General features: G+C 42.7%; 2 protein-coding genes and 1 long non-coding RNA gene across 4 annotated transcripts in view; all 3 read right to left on the reverse strand.

Moving 5' to 3' along the window:
* LOC103016606 (zinc finger protein 525-like) overlaps positions 1–20,526 on the reverse strand; it is a 103,886-nt gene that overhangs the window by 65,394 nt on the left and 17,966 nt on the right. The window lies entirely within an intron of this gene.
* Positions 1,193–7,789, reverse strand: LOC130705675 (uncharacterized). 2 transcript variants are annotated; one of them, XR_009006030.1, is made up of 3 exons: positions 7,737–7,789; positions 1,741–1,883; positions 1,193–1,489 (listed from the first exon to the last, which is right to left on the reverse strand). It is a non-coding gene; the product is annotated as an uncharacterized LOC130705675 (long non-coding RNA). The 2 variants fall into 2 exon arrangements; XR_009006029.1 differs by lacking the exon at positions 7,737–7,789 and adding an exon at positions 7,619–7,704.
* The window catches only part of LOC114235400 (zinc finger protein 665-like), a 427,904-nt gene continuing 417,954 nt past the window's right edge, over positions 10,577–20,526 (reverse strand). The window contains exon 4 of the mRNA XM_028165906.2: positions 10,577–15,953. Coding sequence (XP_028021707.2) covers positions 13,516–15,953 — 2,438 coding nt within the window. The 3' untranslated portion in view covers positions 10,577–13,515. The remainder of the gene's footprint in view (positions 15,954–20,526) is intronic.

Raw genomic sequence — 20,526 nt, forward strand, 5'->3', positions numbered from 1 at the left:
AATCAACTTCGGTTTTCCCAAAGAACTCTCTACCCTGAGAAGAGGTTCCCAAACACTACTAGATGTCGTGTCTTCCTCTCTGCCCTGAGATCCCACCTGTGTTCACACTTTTCACACATTCCCACCCGTTTGGTTTTTTGCTATTTTCACACCACTCACCAGAGCCCTGGGCTCTTTCTCTTGCTCTAAAATGGAGATAATGTTCAGATCAGAAACAGAAATTCCTGCTTATCAGAACAAAGAAATGTATAGTGGGACTTCCCTGGTGGTCCAGTGGTAAAGAATCTGCCTTCCAATGCAGGGGATGTGGGTTCAATCCCCGGTAAGAGAACTAAGATCCCACATGCTACGGGGCAACTAAGCCCACACACCACAACTACTGAGCAAGTGCGTCTCAACTAGAGCCCGCGTGCTGCAAACTACAGAGCCCACGGGCTTTGGAAACCGTGCACCACAACCAGAGAGAAGCGCGCTCGCTGCAATGAAGAGCCTGCGCTCCGCGATGAAAGATCCCACGTGCCGCAACTGAGACCCCAAGCAGCCAAAAATAAAAAATTAATTACTTAATTAGAAAAAAAAAATGTAAAGTGCTGTGGTTTTTCCAAAATCACAGTGCTTTGTTCAGCTGAGTAGTGAAGACATGACAGCTGTTCCTGGAAAAATATTTCAAACATTCACCCACTGCTTGCCTTCTTCTAAATGCATAGGGAACAGTGTAATACATATATCTAACACTCTTTCAAGAAATACTGAGTCAAAAGCAAAGGGTACAAAACAGGAAATCAGACATTTTTTACAAGTCTGCCATTGTGAAATAGAGACACAGATGTAGAGAACAAACGTATGGACACCACGGGGGGAAAGCGGCGGGGGGTGGGGGAGGTGGTGTGATGAATTGGGCAATTGGGATTGACATGTACACACTGATGTGTATAAAATTGATGACTAATAAGAACCTGCTGTATAAAAAAATAAATAAAATTAAATTTAAAAATTAAAAAAAAAAAAGAAATACAACATGGCAGAGATGTCAAAGATAAAATGGGCCTTGAGCAAGTTTAAGAGATGTATTTATTAATGTTTCCTAAGAAGGGCCTAAAGTCAGTGCTTAATAATTCTATTTTATGTCTATCTTTTAATGAAATTTAAAAAAAAAAACCTGCCATTGAGCTTTTTTTTAAATTTATTTTATTTTTATTTATTTATTATTTTTTGGCTGTGTTGGGTCTTCGTTGCTGCATGCGGGCTTTCTCTAGTTGTGGCGAGCAGGAGCTACTCTTCGTTGCAGTGCGCGGGCTTCTCATTGCGGTGGCTTCTCTTCTTGCGGAGCACGGGCTCTGGAGCACTTGGGCTTCAGTAGATGCAGTGCGTGGGCTGAGGAGTTGTGGCTCGTGGGCTCTAGGGCTCAGGCTCAGTAGTTGTGGTGTACAGGATTAGCTGCTCCGCGGCATGTGGGATCTTCCCGGACCAAGACTCGAACCCGTGTCCCCTGCATCGGCAGGCGGATTCTTAACCACTGCACTACGAGGGAAGCCCTGCCATTGAACTTTATATATAATTAAGCTCTAGAACAACCTCTGATGTAACACGAAAGGCACAGATCATCTGAAGAAAGGGTCAGTTTAAACTCATGATGTTGTATGATGTCTGAGTCTCCAAGGGGCCCCCCAAGAGGCACACAGGGGAAAATGCATAAAACAAAAGGGCAGATCCCAACGTCTAGAGGGAAGTTATCCTCACCCAGGGAGATCGGGTTCCTTTACGTCTCCAACATCATGTCCCTGTACAAGGCCCTCTGAGCAGGGTCAGGCATTCCCACCCCTCCTGAGAGAAATCGATGGCCACATCTTCGAAAGTCAGCTGTTCCTGAAACAAAAACATTTCTGGGGTGGGGGGGAAGTTGGATAAATTAGGAGTTTGGGATTAACATATACACACTACTATAAATAAAACAGATAAACAGGAAGGATCTACTGAATCACACAGGGAGCTATACTCAATATCTTGAAATAACCTATAATGGAAAAGAATCTGAAAAAAGAATATATATACAGCTGAATCACTTTGTTGTACACTTGAAACTAAGACAACATTGTAAATTAACTATACCTCAATTAAAAAAAAAATTTAACCAAGTGGCCATGAGGATAGATTTTATCTTTATAAAAAATGAAATGAGGAGAAAGGTGTAAGGACTGATTCTGTCTGTTGATGTATATATTCTGAAAGATACACGTTATGGTATTTGGACCAAATTATGTATCTTTAATTTTAATTTCTTATGCTTTTTCATAACAGACTATGATATCCTCCAATTAATACAGATTTTTCATCTTTGTGGACAACTATAAAACACACAGAAACATAACTCAAGAATGGGTTGTCTATGCAGAAGTGCTAGATATTATGTTCTAAACACTGACTGATAGTCAAAAGCCAGATGAGCTCCAGTATGTGTGCTGTCTTCAGACATGACGAAGTCCACCGTGGCTTTAGAGAAAGGTCAAAATCCTCAGTTATGATAATGATAACAACAGCAATGACTAAAAGTGTTTGAACACTTCCAATATGTAAACATTACTCTAAATAAGTACTTTACCGGTATGAATTGTTATCAACATAACAGGTCATTAGGAAAAGACCTGTTCCCATATTACAGAGGAGAAAACTGTGTCAGAGACACTCTGAGGTCTCAGGTCAAGAAGCTAAGAAATGATACTGCAAGCACCTCAACTCAGAGGGTTGGGCTTTGGAACTCAAGCTAAAAAATAGAAGAGTTTAGTAATAGAGCATTAAAAGTACATTGACATGGGCTTCCCTGGTGGCGCAGTGGTTGAGAATCTGCCTGCCAATGCAGGGGACACGGGTTCAAGCCCTGGTCTGGGAGGATTCCACATGCCGCAGAGCAGCTGGGCCCGTGAGCCACAACTACTGAGCCTGCGCGTCTGGAGCCTGTGCTCCGCAACAAGAGAGGCCGCGATAGTGAGAGGCCCGCGCACCGCAATGAAGAGTGGCTCCCGCTTGCCGCAACTAGAGAAAGCCCTCGCACAGAAACGAAGACCCAACACAGCCAAAAATAAATAAATTAATTAATTAATTTAAAAAAAAAAAAGTACATTGACAGGGACTTCCCTGGTGGTCCAGTGGCTAAGACTCGGCACTCCCAATGAAGAAGGCCCAGGTTCCATCTCTGGTCAGGGAACTAGATCCCACATGCCATAACTAAAAGTTCGCATGCCACAACTAAAGATCCCACAGGCCACAACGGAGATATGAAGATCGAAAATCCTGTGTGTGGCAACTAAGACCCGGCACAACTAAATAAATAAATAAATAATTTAAAAGTTGTTAAAAACAAAAAAGTACGTTGACAGAGGGTTCCCTGAGAAAACTTAAAAGAAGTTCAAGGGACTTCCCTGGTGGCACAGTGGTTAAGAATCCGCCTGCTGATGCAGGTGGTGTGGGTTCAATCCATGGTCCAGGAAGATCCCACATGCCGTGGAGCAACTAAGCCCGTGCGCCACAACTACTGAGCCTGTGCTCTAGAGCCTGCGTGCCACAACTACCGAGCCCGTGAGCCACAACTACTGAAGCCCGGGCGCCTAGAGCCCATGCTGTGCAACAAGAGAAGCCACCGCAATGAGAAGCCCATGCACTGCAACGAAGAGTAGCCCCCACTCGCCGCAACTAGACGAAGCCCACACAGAGCAACGAAGACACAACACAACCAAAAATAAAGTAATTTAAAAAAAAATAAAGAAGTTCAAGGTGAACAACATGGAACAGCATGAAAGGTCATTATATATGTGGGCCCACACAAACACACACACATACACAGAAAATGTTAGTGATCTTCCTACTATTTAAATCATTAACATGATAGTGTAGGAAAAATTCAAGGCCAGGGAATATACTGAAGATATAATTTCAGCTACAAAAGATATATACTTTTGAAATCATAAGAAGTGATTGCAACTGATGTCAAAAAAATGTTTTTAAAGGATTAAAAGGGAGTACTGTGAACAATAATACCTACACATTACATAATCTATAAGATACAGGTAATTTCGTAGAAACATAAACCTACTAAGTTGGAAACATTAAGAAATAAAAAATCTGGACAGAATTATAACTAGAGAGATTCAAGTAGTAATCAGAAACCTCAAAGAAAAACTCAGGAAGAGATGTCTTTAACTGCATAATTCTACCAAACATTTACAGCAGAATTACCACTAATCCTGCTAAAAATCTTACAAAGAGTTGAAGAGAAAACACTGCCAAACTCATTCTATGTGGCCAGCATGACTGTGATACCAAACCCAGAGCATCACATAAGAAGAAAGGAAAAGTAGGGCTTCCCTGGTGGCCCAGTGGTTAAGAATCCGCCTGCCAATGCAGGGGATACGGGTTCAGCCCTGGTCCGGGAAGATCCCACATGCCGCGTAGCGACTAAACCAGTGCGCCACAATTACTGAGCCTGTGCTCTAGAGCCCGCGAGCCACAACTACTGAGCCCGTGTGCTACAACTAATGAAACCCACGCACCTAGAGCCCGTGCTCTGCAACAAGAGAAGCCACTGCAATGAGAAGCCCGTGCACCGCAACCAAGAGTAGCCCCTGCTCGCCACAACTAGAGAAAGCCCACGCACAGCAACGAAGACCCAACGCAGCCAAAAATAAATAAATAAAATTAAAGAAATTTATGTAAACAAAAATAAAGACAACAGGACACTCTCTCCAAAAAGAACTGCCACACACAGACACACACCCAATTTGACCAATCATTTCATGGGTCACTGTGGCTCACACTCAGAATTTCTGGTCTATTCTCTCATCTCCATTTTACAAGTGGGCTCCCCGAGGGCCAGAGGGGAGATATTTCTGAGAAGGTCTGAATTCAGTGAAGAGAACCATGTGGAACTGAATTCTGAAAAGCTTCCTGAAGGACCAGTAGGCAAAGTTTGTCCTTACCGTCCATCCCACTTAAAACACAGGGATGGGGACTTCCCTGGTGGTCCAGTGGTTGAGAGTCTACCTTCCAATGCAGGGGACGTGTGGGTTTGATCCCTCGTCCGGGAAACTAGGATCCCACATGCCGCGGGACAACTAAGCCTGCGCGCCTCAACTACTGAGCCTGCACGATCTGGAGCCCGTGCTCCACAACGAACAGCCCCGCGTGCCACAACTAAGACCCAACGCAGCCAAATAAGTAAATAAATAAATAAATATTTTAAAAAATAAAAAACACAGGGATGATCTTGCATATTGCTGAGCAAAGGAAACTTCTCTTGCAAGGTCTGATCACACTGATACCAAGCAATTAATTCTCCTTTCTCAGAAAATCAAAGAAAAATATTTTAAAAACACAGAATTGCAAAACCATTGCTGCTGGTGGGGAAAACACTGAAAGGGGTCAGCTTAGAAATAAGCTGTGAGCAAACTTCTTCATCATAAATAGAGGGGCTCTGTTGGAAGGTTTCACATCAATCCAGCCCATCCTTCCTCACTTGCACAGAACAGTCAAGAGGGCCCTGAGGGAAACATCTTTATAACACCTCACAGCTCACAATTTTAATAGATCACACAAAAAGGAAGAAAATGGAATATGAGACTAACTGGTTAAACTAGGTTTTGGCTGTTAATATACACGGTCATTGATATCTTTACCAAGTACTCATCAAAATAGCCTAAAATTATTTATTAGTTACCAAGGAACTTTTCCCATATAGAAGATAAAGAGGAAAAAGCAGGCAGGCCTCAAAGGAACCTGAAACATACTTTTTTAAAAAAAAAAAACCACATTTTTAAAAGAAATAATTTGTGAATTTTTTTCATCTAAAAATTCTGCTGTTAAAGTTTTTAAAAATTGAGACTATAATGTTTAGAAAAGAATGATATGAGTTAATTATAGACCACCAAAAATTATTCCAGAAATACATACTTAGTTACAGGAAAGGAGAAACTGAATGAACTAAGATTTACTCCAACCTACAAAAAAAATTATATACACAGAATCAAGAAAGAAAAAGTAAATGCATTACACACAAAAAATACTTTAAATGTTCCTCTAACAAGGCACCACGTAGTGACAGAGTCAGTCATTTCTTGCCCCAGGTGTCCTCTTCCCTGACCTCTACTCCACGCCAGGAAAAGGTAAGGGGTGACCCACAACTAAGGGAATCAAGTCACTGCCCCCTGGCTGAACAGGGATTGCAAACGGAAGTTATCTTCTCATATAAAGAATTACAAAATGCATAAGCCTGTAGACAGCAGTTTTGCAATTCTCATCCTCATTTGTATAATTTAAATGTACTATATTTAAAGCCACACATCATATATCACGACTTCATCATCCATATCCAAACAACTCACCACCCATCTGCATCCAGCTCCCACCACCTACCTGCACTACTGTGCGTTACCATTTCATTCCGTTTATCTGTCTCCCTATTTCTGTCTCTGTCTACGTCTTTTTGCTCCCCTCTGCCCTCCTGCCGTTCCTGCCCTCGTCTCTATTTCCTCCCTCACACCTGCCCTGCCCCCACTCTGCACCCTGTTCCCCTTGTTCCTCTTTCTCGCCCACCTCCGCTCCCTCTCTACCCCCTGGGTTACACCTCTTCTAGTGCCCTTAACTTCCGCTCCTCCCCGCTCCCCGGCACTGCAGTTGGCGACGCTTCCTTCCTGCTGTCTTCCTCTGCTCTTCGTGTCCCCCTCTGTCCTCTTTCTCTCCCAGCGCCTGGTGCTCTGAAAGCCTCGGTTCCACCTTTTCTCCTCTCCCGGACTCACCGTGCGAAGTGCCTCACCACTGCTGCCCTCCCTCCTCCCGCTGATCCAGGGCTCTCGCCGTGCTGCTCACCCGGAGATCCGCCTTTTTAAATTTACTTCTCTATTTTATTCGCCCGCTAGTTTCAAGGCTAAATCTATTTCATTTCACTTTCTCTTTGCAAGTCCCTCAGCCGCCGTCTAAGTTCCCATTGGTTCTCCCTCATTCTTTTCTCCCTCTCAGTTTTTCTATCCCTCTCTCGGTCGCTCTGTCTCTGCTTCTCCTGATCCCCCTTCGCCCCCAAATTTAGAAAGATGGCAAGTGAATAAGATGCCCACCTACCCCGAGACCATTTTCCACCTGAGTTGAACTTGGGACGGAAGAACCATGGGCGTCCACAAGGCTGGCCCAGGTCACGTCCCCCTACGCGGGGTAAGGGGAAGGGCTGACTAGGAAGGGGAGGCCAGAGAAGCAGAAGGACCGGCCTGAGGAGACGCGAGGACAGAGGGGCTGCGAGGGAGGAAGGGGGTCTCAGGAGAGGGGCGGGCTCTGCAGAACCCCAGGACCGGGGAGAGGACGCGGCCTGTCCGGGAGCGGGGCGGCCGGCGCTGCCCTCCAGGGGCCGAGAGGGCGAGGCTGGGGGTGGGGCGGAGGGCGAATCCACCCCGCGGTCAAGGACTTTACAAGGGGAGGCCGAGACAGTTAACAGGTTTTAAGCAGCGAAGTGTTGCGAAAGGCGTTGTCTACCTGGACGGAAGGTATTAAAAACCAAGGGCAAGGACCATCCTCAGAGAAATCTATAACCCGAAGAGAAAAGATCCCCGAAAAGATTCAGACCGGCTAGATCTGAATTTACCTGGGGTAAATTCAGGGGCGGGTGTGGGGATTTTAGGTCCGTAGTCACTCACAAGACCCTGAGGATGGAGTAAGAGAGGCCCCGCCACGCGGATTTGCCCTAGAAAGGAGAAACTCACCCTGTGTCTTATGACCCTGTCTCCGCCGTATCCGCTTCCAGGTCCTCTGGAAATTGCGCCCGCGATTAGAAGCAGGGCCTCCGGGGGGCGTGGCCGGGGCGGAGCGCTTCCAACGAGGAGCGGGAGGAGGAGGGAGCCCAGGTCTGAGAAGGGGGAGCGAGACTTCCGGGCAGGAGGCGGGCACCGAAGGTGCTTCCCAGTAACTTCACGTGCTTAGTTTAAGTGACTGTAATAGTTTTAAGATAAAAAGCTTACAGTTGGGAACTTCCCTGGTGGCGCAGTGGTTAAGAATCCACCTGCCAATGCAGGGTACACGGGTTCAAGCCCTGGTCCGGGAAGATCCCACATGCCGCAGAGCAACTAAGCCCATGGGCCACAACTACTGAGCCTGTGCTCTAGACCCCGCGAGCCACAACTACTGAGCCCACGTGCCACAACCACTGAAACCCGCGCGCCTAGAGCCCGTGCTCCGCAACAAGAGAAGCCACCACAATGAGAAGCCTGCACACCGCAACAAAGAGTAGCCCCCCCACTCAGCATAACTAGAGAAACCTCATGCACAGCAACGAAGACCCAACACAGGCAAAAATAAATAAATAAATTTATTTTTTAAAAAAGAAATCATTGTGGAATAAATCCTCATTAAAATAAAAAAAAAAAGCTTACAGTTGTGTGGGCCAGTTATGTCGGAAACTAAGATGTTTCCTCTTAAGATGAAAATGGTGTAAGTAAGGGAATATCCTGTTGGGCCAGTGGTTAGGACCTTGGTTAGGGAACTAAGATCCTGCAAGCTGCACAGCTGAACCAAAAACCAAAAACAAAACAAAAACAACAGGAAAACACCACACACACACACACAAAACAAAAACCCGACAATGTCTTTTTGGCAAGAGTTTGCTTTCAAGTCCTGCTAGTGAGACTGAAGCAAGTTGTGGCATGTGAACTCTTAGTTGCAGCATGCACGTGGGATCCAGTTCCCTGATCAGAGATTGAACCTGGGCCCCCTGCATTGGGAGCGCGGAGTTTTATCCACTGTGCCACCAGGGAAGCCCCCTGTATATTGTTTATTCTTAAAAGGAAACTGAAGAACACTGACCTTTTCAAACTATTTCACTAAGCATTCCAAGCACAAAAATGACTGTTCTACTTTTAATGATTTCTGAAAATCTTTTATATTTTTGGTTTACTTCCTATATTCCTATTTTCACTTCATGTAAATCAAGGTTTATGCCATAGTTTTTACTCTAGCACACACACAAAAAAACCCACATAAAATATATTCATATAGTGCATATTCGTGAAAGTATGTCAGGTTTTAGGTGGTGTGAAAAAGGAATAACAAGGCCAAGGCAGAGTCCCTTCACCCCAGGACAGCAAACCAAGTCTTAATTGTAGTTTCATCCCTCCCTAGAACATGGCCTGAAACCAGTAACTCTGCAATTTCCAGATCAACACTAGTGAGGTTATCTACAGAATAAGACCTCAGCTGCACGACTACCCAAAATAGGAGACCTAGCCTGAAACAATCCTTTTTAATTTTTTTTGTGCCAGTACGTTTCTTGTCTAACCCACTTTCTCCCTACAAAAGCATTCATAATTGTACAGCTCCTTGAGCACCACCCTATTTACTAGGTGGCATGCTGCCCTATTCATGAATCATTCAACAAAGCCAATCAGATGTTTTTTAAAATTAATTAGTCTGTGTGGAGTCTTAGTTGCAGCACGCATGATCTTCGTTGTGGCACGTGAGATCCTTCATTGCGGCGCATGGGCTCTACAGCCTGGGGGCTCAGTAGTTGTGGCACCTGGGCTCTCTAGCTGTGGCGCACAGGCTTAGTTGCCCTGTGGCATCTGGGATCTTGGTTCCCCGACCAGGGATTGAACCCACGTCCTCTGCATTGGAAGGCAGATTCTTAACCACTGGACCAGTAGGGAAGTCCTAGCCAATTAGATCTTTAAATTTACTCAGTTCCATTTTTGCACATTAATGGAAGTCAGCCTCTAAAATGCACTGCTATGGTATTTTCACTATAGCCATCCGAATATTCTGGGATAGAGTGTGGAAAGAATAACTAAAGTACAAATTATGAGTATGTAATCTCCCCAAGTATGCTGCTTGATTCCTTCATGGAAAGAAATTGTTACAGATACTTTCAGCCCTGAGAGCCTAATAGTGCATTCTTAGTTTCTGTAATATATTACTGAGGTGGGATAAAACTGTATTGGTAGAAGGAACATGATTAATCCGTGGTTAAGAAAAAAGTGATTTATTAAATAAGAGACCTATCATACATTCTGAATAAAACAGCAGCAGCTATTAAATGTGAATCATATAACTACAAATACTATTTGGTTTGTTCTGATTAAATTCCACTCTTGGTTAACTGCTTTCTATTCAATTTCCAAGAATAAGACTAATTTTTCAGACTTCCCTGGTGGTGCAGTGGTTAAGAATCCACCTGCCAGGGCTTCCCTGGTGGCGCAGTGGTTGAGAATCTGCCTGCTAATGCAGGGGACACGGGTTCGAGCCCTGGCCTGGGAAGATCCCACATGCCACGGAGCAGCTGGGCCCGTGAGCCACAATTGCTGAGCCTGCGCGTCTGGAGCCTGTGCCCCGCAACGGGAGGGGCCGCGATAGAGAAAGGCCCGCGCACCGCGATGAAGAGCGGTCCCCGCACCGCGATGAAGAGTGGCCCCCGCTTGCCGCAACTGGAGAAAGCCCTCGCACGAACCGAAGACCCAACACAGCCAAAAAAATAAATAAATAAATAAATAAATAAATAAAGAAAATCCTTAAAAAAAAAAAAAAAAAAAAAAAAAAAAAAAAAGAATCCACCTGCCAATGCAGGGGACAGGGGTTCGAGCCCTGGTCCTGGAATATCCCACATGCTGCAGAGCAACTAAGCCCGTGCACCACAACTACTGAGCCTGTGCTCCAGAGCCCATGCTCTGCAACAAGAGAAGCCACTGCAATGAGAAGCCTGCACACCACAACAAAAAGTAGCCCCCGCTTGCTGCAACTAAAGAAAGCCCACGTGCAGCAACGAAGACCCAATGCAGCCAAAAATAAATTTATTGAAAAAAAAGACTAATTTTTCATTAACCATTGCCATTCAATGGAGAATGTAACCACCATTTCCAGTGTGTTATTTCTAACAAATAACGAGTCCTAGTAACCTGTCACTCTCCTCCCATGAAAAGTCCAGTCCTTAATGCTTAATCTGTTCATGGTCAGTTGGTAGAACATTCTGTACTATAACCCCCTGTAGCCTGTCTATGGATGGGTTCCTTGAACATAAGCATGATAACTGATATCATAGTTTTACATTATTCTCTGCCCTTCCCTGATTCTAATTCATTCAACATTGAGTTACGTAACTCTGTATATTTTTTTTTTTGGCCAGGTGGGGTCTTAGTTGTGGCACGTGGGATCTTCATTGAGGCATGCAGGATCTTTCGTTACAGCAGATTGGGTCTTTGTTGTGGCAGGTGGGCTTCTCTCTAGTTGTGGCATGAGGGTTTTCTCTTCTCTAGTTGTGGCATGCAGGCTCCAGGGCGCATGGGATCTGTAGTTTGTGGCACGCGGGCTCTCTAGTTGAGAAGCGCAAGCTCAGTAGTTGCAGCGCGTGGGCTAGTTTCCCCACGGCATGTGGGATCTTAGTTCCCTGACCAGGGATTAACCCACGTCCCCTGCACTGGAAGGTGGATTCTTTACTACTGGACCACCAGGGAAGTCCTTTGGTATTGTTTTTCCAGGAAAGGTGGATATGAATGAACCACACCTAGTGAATTTGGCCCCTTTGTCTTGACTCCATCCCAGAGACCATCAGGAAATTCCTGTAATAAAGGTATAAAATCAAAAGACTTCAAACCTTAGCTTGAAATTCATAAAGTAGCAATGCAGCCTTTTCAAGAACACTCAAATGAAATACTCTATATTTTATTAGAACAGAATGGGCCATTTCCACATGTCCTTGCTGCAGTGATACACACAACATGTCATAAGTTTTAATATTTTGTGACTTGTAATTATTCTGTAGTATGTAACATCTCAGGTTAATCTCAGAGAAGTAAAGACAGTTATTCCTAGTATAGATTATTGGCTGTATGGTGTGTTGTAAGAATTGGCCAAAAAATTTACACATTCATTACATTTGTAAGGATTCTCCCCAACATGAATTCTTTGGTGAATCTTAAGAACACACTGTTTCTTAAAAGGTATTTCCACGTTTAGTATATCTGTATAGTTTCTGTCCTGCATGAATTCACTCATTACACCCAAGATGTGAATACTTGATTAAAAAAAACTTTACAACATTCATTACATTTGCAAGGTTGCTCTTCAATATAACTTTTTTTTTTTTTTTTGGCTGCTTTGGGTCTTCGTTGCTGCTCACGGGCTTTCCCTAGTTGAGGCAAGCAGGGGCTAACTACCCTTCGTTGCGGTGTGCAGGCTTTTCATTGCAGTGGCTTCTCTTGTTGCAGAGCATGTCCTCTAAGCACATGGGCTTCAGTAGTTGTGGCTCGCGGGCTCTGGAGCGCAGGCTCAGTAGTCGTGGCACACGGGCTTAGTTGCTCCGCAGCATGTGGGATCTTCCTGGACCAGGGCTTGAACCCATGTCTCCTGCATTGGCAGGCAGATTCTTTATTTTTTAAATAAAGGTTTATTTATTTATTTATTTGGCTGCATTGGGTCTTCATCACTGCATGCGGGCTTTCTCTAGTTGTGGCGAGCGGGGTTCACCCTTGGTTGCAGTGTGCAGGCTTCTCATTGCAGTGGCTTCTCTTATTGCGGAGCATGGGCTCTAGGCACGTGGCCTTCAGTAGTTGTGGCACACGGACTCAGTAGTTGTGACTCCTGGGCTCTAGAGCGCAGGCTGAGTAGTTGTGGCGCACGGGCTTAGTTGCTCCGCTGCATGTGGGATCTTCCCAGACCAGGGCTTGAACCCGTGTCACCTGTATTGGCAGACGGATTCTTAACCACTGCGCCACCACAGAAGCCCTATAACTCCTCTTATGTTCCACAGTTTTGATCTTTGGGTAAAGCCTTAGCCTGCACATTACTTTTGTGTGGTTTTTCTGAAAGATGTATATTTTGAAGTCTAGTGCAGTGTGAGGCCTGGATAAACCTCTGTCCATACATTCATACAGCTTCTCCTCGATATGGACTCTCAGTTGTTGTATAATACTTGAACTCAAGGTAAAACTGTTGCCACTCCCATTGCATTTGTAAACTATTGCTCCAGTATGTTCCCCCTTTTATGTCTGGGTAAAATCCTTGCTATGCACATTAGATTTGTGTGGCTTGTCTCCAAGACATACATTCTTATGTATCCTGAAAGTAAGCAATAATTCAAAACTTTGCCACATTCCTTGCATTTGTAAGTACAAAGTATTTGGTGAACCCCGAGTTTAGGCAATACCTAAAAAGCCTTGCCACATTCAGTAAATGTGTAAGGTTTTGTCCAGTACGGATTACCTGATGATTGGCGAGATGTGACCCAAGTAAAGGTTTTACACACTCATATCATTTGTAAGGTTTCTCTCCAGAATGAATTCTTTATCGAATACTAAGGTCAAACCATTCTCTAAAAGCCTTGACACACACGATACATTTATACAGCTTCTATTGAGTATGAATTTTCTCATGAAGCCTAAGGAGTGAACACCTTCTAAAAGCCTTGCAACACTGATTACATTTGTAATGTCTCTCACCAGTGTGGATTACCTCATGGTAAGATAGGCTTGAACGCAAAATAAAGACTTTGCCACAATCAAGTCATTTGTAAGTTTTCTCTCCAGTATGAATTCTCCGATGATACACAAGGTGAGACCTATAACTGAAGAATTTTGCACATACTTCACATTTAAATGGTTTCTCTCCTGTATGGATTACCTGATGGGAAGTTAAGGTTGATCGCATACTAAATGCTTTGTTACACTCATTACATTTGTAAGGTTTCTCTCCAGTATGAATTCTACGGTGAGTCACGAGTTGTGAACTTTGTCTGAAGCCCTTGCCACACACATCGCATTTATGTGGTTTCTCTCCCGTATGGATTACCTGATGGGAAGTTAAGGTTGACTGCACGCTAAATGTTTTGCCACATTCATTACATTTGAAAGGCTTTTCTCCTGTATGAATTCTCTGATGATTCACTAGGTGATAAGTCTGTCTGAAGCCCTTGCCACATACATTACATTTATGTGGTTTCTCTCCTGTATGGATTACCTGATGGGAAGTTAAGCCTGATTGCACACTAAATGCTTTGCTGCACACATTACATTTGTAAGGTTTCTCTCCAGTATGAACTCTACGGTGAGTCACGAGGTGTGAATTTTGACTGAAGCCCTTGCCACAAACGTCACATTTATGTGCTGTCTCTCCTGTATGGATTACCTGATGGGAAGTGAGGCTCGAACGCACAATAAAGGCTTTGTCACACTCATGACATTTGTATGGCTTCTCCCCAGAATGAATTCTCTGGTGGATTTTAAAGTGTGATTTTTGACTAAAGACCTTTCCACATACATCACATTTATATGGTTTCTCTCTTTTATGGATTATCTGATGTGTAGTGAGAGTTGAACGCTGAGTAAAGGCTTTCCCACATTCATTACACTTGAAAGGGTTCTCTGCATCATGAATTCTTTGGTGAATCCTGATTTCAGACTGTTGCCTAAATGCCTTCCCACATTCATTACATTGGTAAGGTCTCTCTCCAGTATGGATTACCTGATGATTAGTTAGGCTTGAAAGAGCAATAAAGGCCTTGCCACACACATCACATTTGTATGGTTTCTCTCCAGTGTGAATTCTTCGGTGAATCTTGATGTAATACCATTGCTTAAAGGCCTTGCCACATTCAAAACACTTATATGGTTTCTCTCCAGAATGACTTTTCCGATGGTCAACCAGGCTTGAACTTTGGCTAAAAGCTTTACCACACTCATTACACATGTAAGGTTTCTCTCCACTATGAATTCTCTGATGTCTTGTAAGATGTGAATTTTGACTAAAGACCTTGCCACACTCATTGCACTTGTAAGGTTTCTCTCCAGTATGAAGTGTCTGATGACTTGCGAAGTGTGAATTTCTAATAAAGACTTTGCCACATACATCACATTTATATAATTTCTTTCCTATATGAATTTTCTGATGTTTAATGAGGTTTGAGCGAAAATTAAAGGTTTTGCCACACTCATTACATTTGTAAGGTTTCTCTCCACTATGAATTCTCTGATGTCTTGTAAGGTGTGACTTTTGACTAAAGACCTTGCCACACTCACTGCATTTGTAAGGTTTCTCTCCAGTATGAAGTCTCTGATGACTTGCAAAGTGTGAATTTCGACTAAAGACTTTGCCACATATATCACATCTATATAATTTCTTTCCTGTATGAATTTTCTGATGTCTGATGAGATTTGAGCGAAGGGTAAAGGCTCTGCCACACTCATGACATTTGTAAGGTTTCTCTCCACTATGAATTCGCTGATGATTTCCAAGGTGTGCTTTTTGACTAAAGAGCTTGCCACACTCATTACATTTGTAAGGCTTCTCTCCAGTATGAATTTTCCGATGACTTGCAAGGTGTGAACTTCGACTAAAGACTTTGCCACATATATCACATTTGTATGATTTCTCTCCTGTGTGGATTATCTGATGTCTAGTGAGGTATGAGCCCTGACGAAACATTTTGCCAAACTGACCACATTTGTAAGGTTTTCCCTTGTATGCTTTCTGTTCCTGTGTCAGTACTGAAAGATGGGTAAGATCATTCCCATATATATTAGAAATGTTGGCCTGGACACTAGGAGGAATTCTTTCAAGTATTGAAAATGAGCCTCTACTGTTGGTAGACTTCACAGCTTGATTACATTCATAAATTTTCCCTTCAGCTTGATATATCAGCAGTTTATCTCGAAAGCTTGATCCAAGCCTATTTTCAACAGGCTTGTTTCCTGCATCCCTTTTCCAAGGTTGATTTCTTTTATAAGTGAGATTTTCTTTACAGGTTATAGGCATTCCTTTGCCATTTCTTTCATCATCTCTCCACTGATACTCAAAGTCATGCATATTTTCCTGGATTTCCTTGAAGTAAAAATCTCTTATTTCATGGCTTTCACGTGTTTCCAACATCACTGTTTGGAATACTTCTCCTCCATCACTGTTCACTTTAGGTTGTAATTTCTTCATCACATATATATGACAGATATCTACAAGATATAAAGAACCATAGGAATCCTATTAATTATAGGTCAGAACAAAGTCATTTCTTGTTGATAACACGATATTAAACCAAAAATAATACTTATCCTGAACAGAGTAATGAAACTTCCCAAACAAAATGTTCAAAATTTAAGGAACAGTAAAGAAATATGATCCCTTATGAAAGAAAGTGATCACATGTGATTCAAAGTAATCTTAGGTAGAGTATAACCTTTAAAAATTGTGAATCACTATGTCGTACACTCGAAACTTATATAATACTGTAAATCAACTATACGTTAATAACAAAATAAGGATATATAACTGAGAAAAATAAAAAAATAAAAAAATAATAATTTTAGGGCAGCCTAGTTCCAAACACCCTATGACAAAAACCCTAACGCTGTACAAACTTGTATTAGCTCTCAAAAAAAGGGCATTTTCCCACCATGACCCCAAAGCACAGTAATTGGCAGTAAGCATAATGCTGTCTTTTTTTTTTTTTTTTTTGGCCACGCCAAGTGGCTTGTAGGATGTTAGTTCCCCAACCAGGGGTCAAACCTGGGCCCATGGCAGTGAAAGCACTGAGTCCTAACCACTGGACTGCCAGGGAATCCCACTGCTGTCTTGTAACTGAGGAGAAAAAAGTATTATATTGTACAAAATTTCTGCATATTTGTACGTAAGTAAATGCTAAAGAACCGACAATTTATTATAATGGTAAATAATCCAAAACAAGCTTACCTGATGAATAATGTAAACAAATGGCAGTTTAGTATCGGAAAACAGATAGCATTGAGCTATGGCCTATCTAGGCAGTTACCTTAAATTATTGGCCCCAAAGTGTATGTAATACAGTGTGCACTGAAAATTTATTTATTTATTTATTTATTATTTTAAAAATATATTTATTTTATGTATTTATTTTTGGCTGCGTTGGGTCTTTGTTGCTACGCGTGGGCTTTCTCTAGTTGTGGCGAGCGGGGGCTACTCTTTGTTGTGGTGCATGCACGGGCTTCTCATTGTGATGGCTTCTCTCGTTGCAGAGCATCGGCTCTAGGTGCACAGGCTTCAGTAGTTGGGCTCATGGGCTCTAAAGCACAGGCTCAGTAGTTGTGGCGCATGGGTTTAGTTGCTCCACGGTATGTGGGATCTTCCCGGATCAGGGCTCGAACCCGTGTCCCCTGCATTGGCAGGTGGATTCTTAACCACTGAGCCACCAGGGAAGCCCTGAAAATTTATTAACTAGGGTCAGAGACAATGTTGTTGGGATCAATTACAAATAAAAACATCCAAGTTATAATGTAGACAAACGGATAGCTCACAATAAACATGAAAGTTAGTATTTTTTAAAAGTAACCTTCAAATCTTTACTGTGGAACATGAAATATTCTATGCCCAATTTTTCAAACCCTGTGGGCATCAGACGCAAAGGGTTCATGTACATGAAACCAATTTACACAAAAAGTAAGTGAGAGAAACAGGATATTAATACCAAGAGTTCAGAAAGAAAATTTCAAGGGTGATACAAGAACTGAGTTGTATATAGCATTATTCAGCCATCCTTCCTGGAAATGATTTCGGACGCTCCACCTCTGCACATATAAATTAAGGTCCTGCCTAGTGAAATTAATTCACTGTAGGAATACACATGATTTTTTACAATGTGAACAGTGTGGGAAGACAGTGGGATGGGTGAAAAAGGGCTCTGGAAATTACGGAGTTCAGAAGAAAAAACTGAATATGCTAGCAAATAACAGTGTATTCCATCCACATCAAGGGACCATGTGAGGAAAGGTCAGAACTGGGAAGGCCAAGAATGGAGGACAAGGAGTAATGGACGTGTGGGAACACAGCTTGTGCTTTCTAAACTGTGGGAATGTAACTGTACCAGGGCAATGAGAATACTGAATGGGGAAGAAAAGAAGAACTGGTTTAGTAAGTAGCACTGTACCATCTCATTCTCAACCATGGGACTTATACCATGGGCATGCAACAAAAACAAAAGAAATTTAAAACGGGAGAGAGTATGACATTGTAAAGAGAAAGCAGGTTTTCATCTCTAGCAATATTTGTTATGAAATGTACCAATTTTAATATCCACGAGTTCCATTGCCAGGAATATATATTCAAGAGAAAAACACGGGTTTCTCTGCTGGTGCCTGCCAATGCAGGGGACACGGGTTCAGCCCTGGTCTGGGAAGATCCCACATGCCATGGAGCAACTAAGCCCGTGAGCCACAACTACTGAGCCTGCACTCTAGAGCCCACGAACTGCAACTACTGAGCCCACGTGCCACAATTACTGAAGCCCACGTGCCTAGAGCTTGTGCTTTGCAACAAGAGAAGCCACTGCAATGAGAAGCCTGTGCACTGCAACGAAGAGTAGCCCCGATCACCGCAACTAGAGAAAGCCCGTGCTTAGCAACAAAGACCCCCCCCCAAAAAAACAGAGAGTGAGAAAAATACACAGACATTCCCAGAGATACATCCAAGAATGTAAGAAGCAGGATCTGGAAGGAAAACATAGGAAATGGCCATAAAGAGGAGATAGATGAGTTTATTCTGCACATTTTCTTGCAGATACAATGAAACCTTACAGTATAGCAAAGCAGGGAGACAAGTGTTCACAATGATAATCTCCTAGCTGGGTGGGCAGAGAGTTCGTTTCAGGAAACAAAGATAAGAGGAGGTGTTTCCCAAGGCATGAGCATTTTAAGATGTGATCATATTAGTTAAAAAAAGAAAAAAGAGGGCTTCCCTGGTGGCACAGTGGTTAAGAATCCGCCTGCCAATGCAGGGGACGTGGGTTCGAGCCCTGGTCCGGGCAGATCCCACATGCCGCGGAGCTACTAAGCCTGTGTGCCACAACTACTGAGCCTGTGCTCTAGAGCCCGTGAGCTACAACTACTGAAGCCCGCATGCCACAACTACTGAAGCCTGCGTGCCACAACTACTGAAGCCCGTGCGCCTAGAGCCCATGCTCCACAACAAGAGAAGCCACTGCAATGAGAAGCCCGTGCACCGCAACGAAGAGTAGCCCCTGCTCACCACAACTAGAGAAAGCCCACTCCCAGCAACAAAGACCCAACTCAGCCAAAAATAAATAAATAAATTTAAAAAGAAAAAGAATCTTATTAACTAAATTATTAATTACCTAACATTGTAAAAATTTTAACAATTTGTCATATCAACTTTTTAGACTAAGACTCCTTATTCGGTGTTAAAAACAATAGTGTCCGTTTTGCTGCCCTGCTCTAATTACTGGAAATCATAGCACTGGATCTCTTAACACAATCTCTGCCATAAAAAAGACATGAAAAACGATGTTGGCAATATAGCAGACCAGTAAACTCCAGGCACTCAGCCCATGGAGACACTGAATTAACAACAATATACAACAAGAACAAAACCCTTTGTGGGTTTTGTTTTGTTTTGTTTTGTTTTGTTTTTTTGGCCACACCACATGGCTGGCGGGATCTTAGTTCCCCGACCAGGGACTGAACCCTTGCCCTTGGCAGTGAAAGCACAGAGTCCTAAAGACTGGACCGCCAGGGAATTCCCAACAAAATCCTTTGGAATAACTCTAAGAACCAGGTGAGAAGCTGAAGCACCCAAAGAAATGCCTACACTGAAAACACAGAACCAAAAAGTGTAATCATAATGATTTTTGACTCAATCCCTCCCAGGCACAATAAGGTGAGAATAAACAGGAGAAAGTTCCCCAGTTCCCAGCTCCTCCTTTAGGAGAAAATGCAAATCAAACCCTCAAGGAGATATCACTTCACACCTTTAGAATGGCTATTAACAAAAAGACAAGAGAGGGGGAATTCCCTGGTGGTCCAGCAGCACAGCCAAAAGAAAACAAAAACAAATAAACCAAGAGGTATGAGTGTTAGTAAGGTTGTGGATTAAAGAGAACGCTACCGTACTATCGGAAGATTATAATTAGTTTTAGCCACTGGATAAAACTAATTACAGTCAAAGTATTTTTTTTAAAAGTACCACATAATGTAGTTATTCCACATGTGGGTATATACTGAAAAGAAATGAAGTCATCACTATCACAAAGAGATATCTGCATTCCTATGTTCATTAGAGCAGTATAAGCAATAGCCAAGATATGGAAACTACCTAAGTGTCCAACTAATGAATGGATTAAAAAAAATCTCATTTCTATACAAAGTGAGATATTATTCAGCCATAAGAAAGAATGAAATCCTGCTATCTGGACCAACATGGAAAGCATTTGAAGTATGCTAAGTAAAATAAGTCGAGAAAAAAACAAACATAGAATAATCTCACTTATATGTGGGGGGAAAAAAAGCCAAATACAAACAGAAAGTAAAATAGTGATTACCAAAGGCTGGGGCATAGCAGAAATGGGGAGATGTTAGTCAAGATGAATTAGTTCTGGGGATCTAACATACAGCATGCTGACTATGATTATCAATACTGTATTATATACTTGAAAGTTGTTAAGACAGTAACCTTCTAATGTTCTCAACACACAAACAAAATTGTAATTATGTGAGTTAATGGATGTTTTAACAAACATACCTGGTAATCTTTTCAAAATAT

Source organism: Balaenoptera acutorostrata, chromosome 19, assembly GCF_949987535.1.
Source record: "Balaenoptera acutorostrata chromosome 19, mBalAcu1.1, whole genome shotgun sequence".
Taxonomy (NCBI): domain Eukaryota; kingdom Metazoa; phylum Chordata; class Mammalia; order Artiodactyla; family Balaenopteridae; genus Balaenoptera; species Balaenoptera acutorostrata.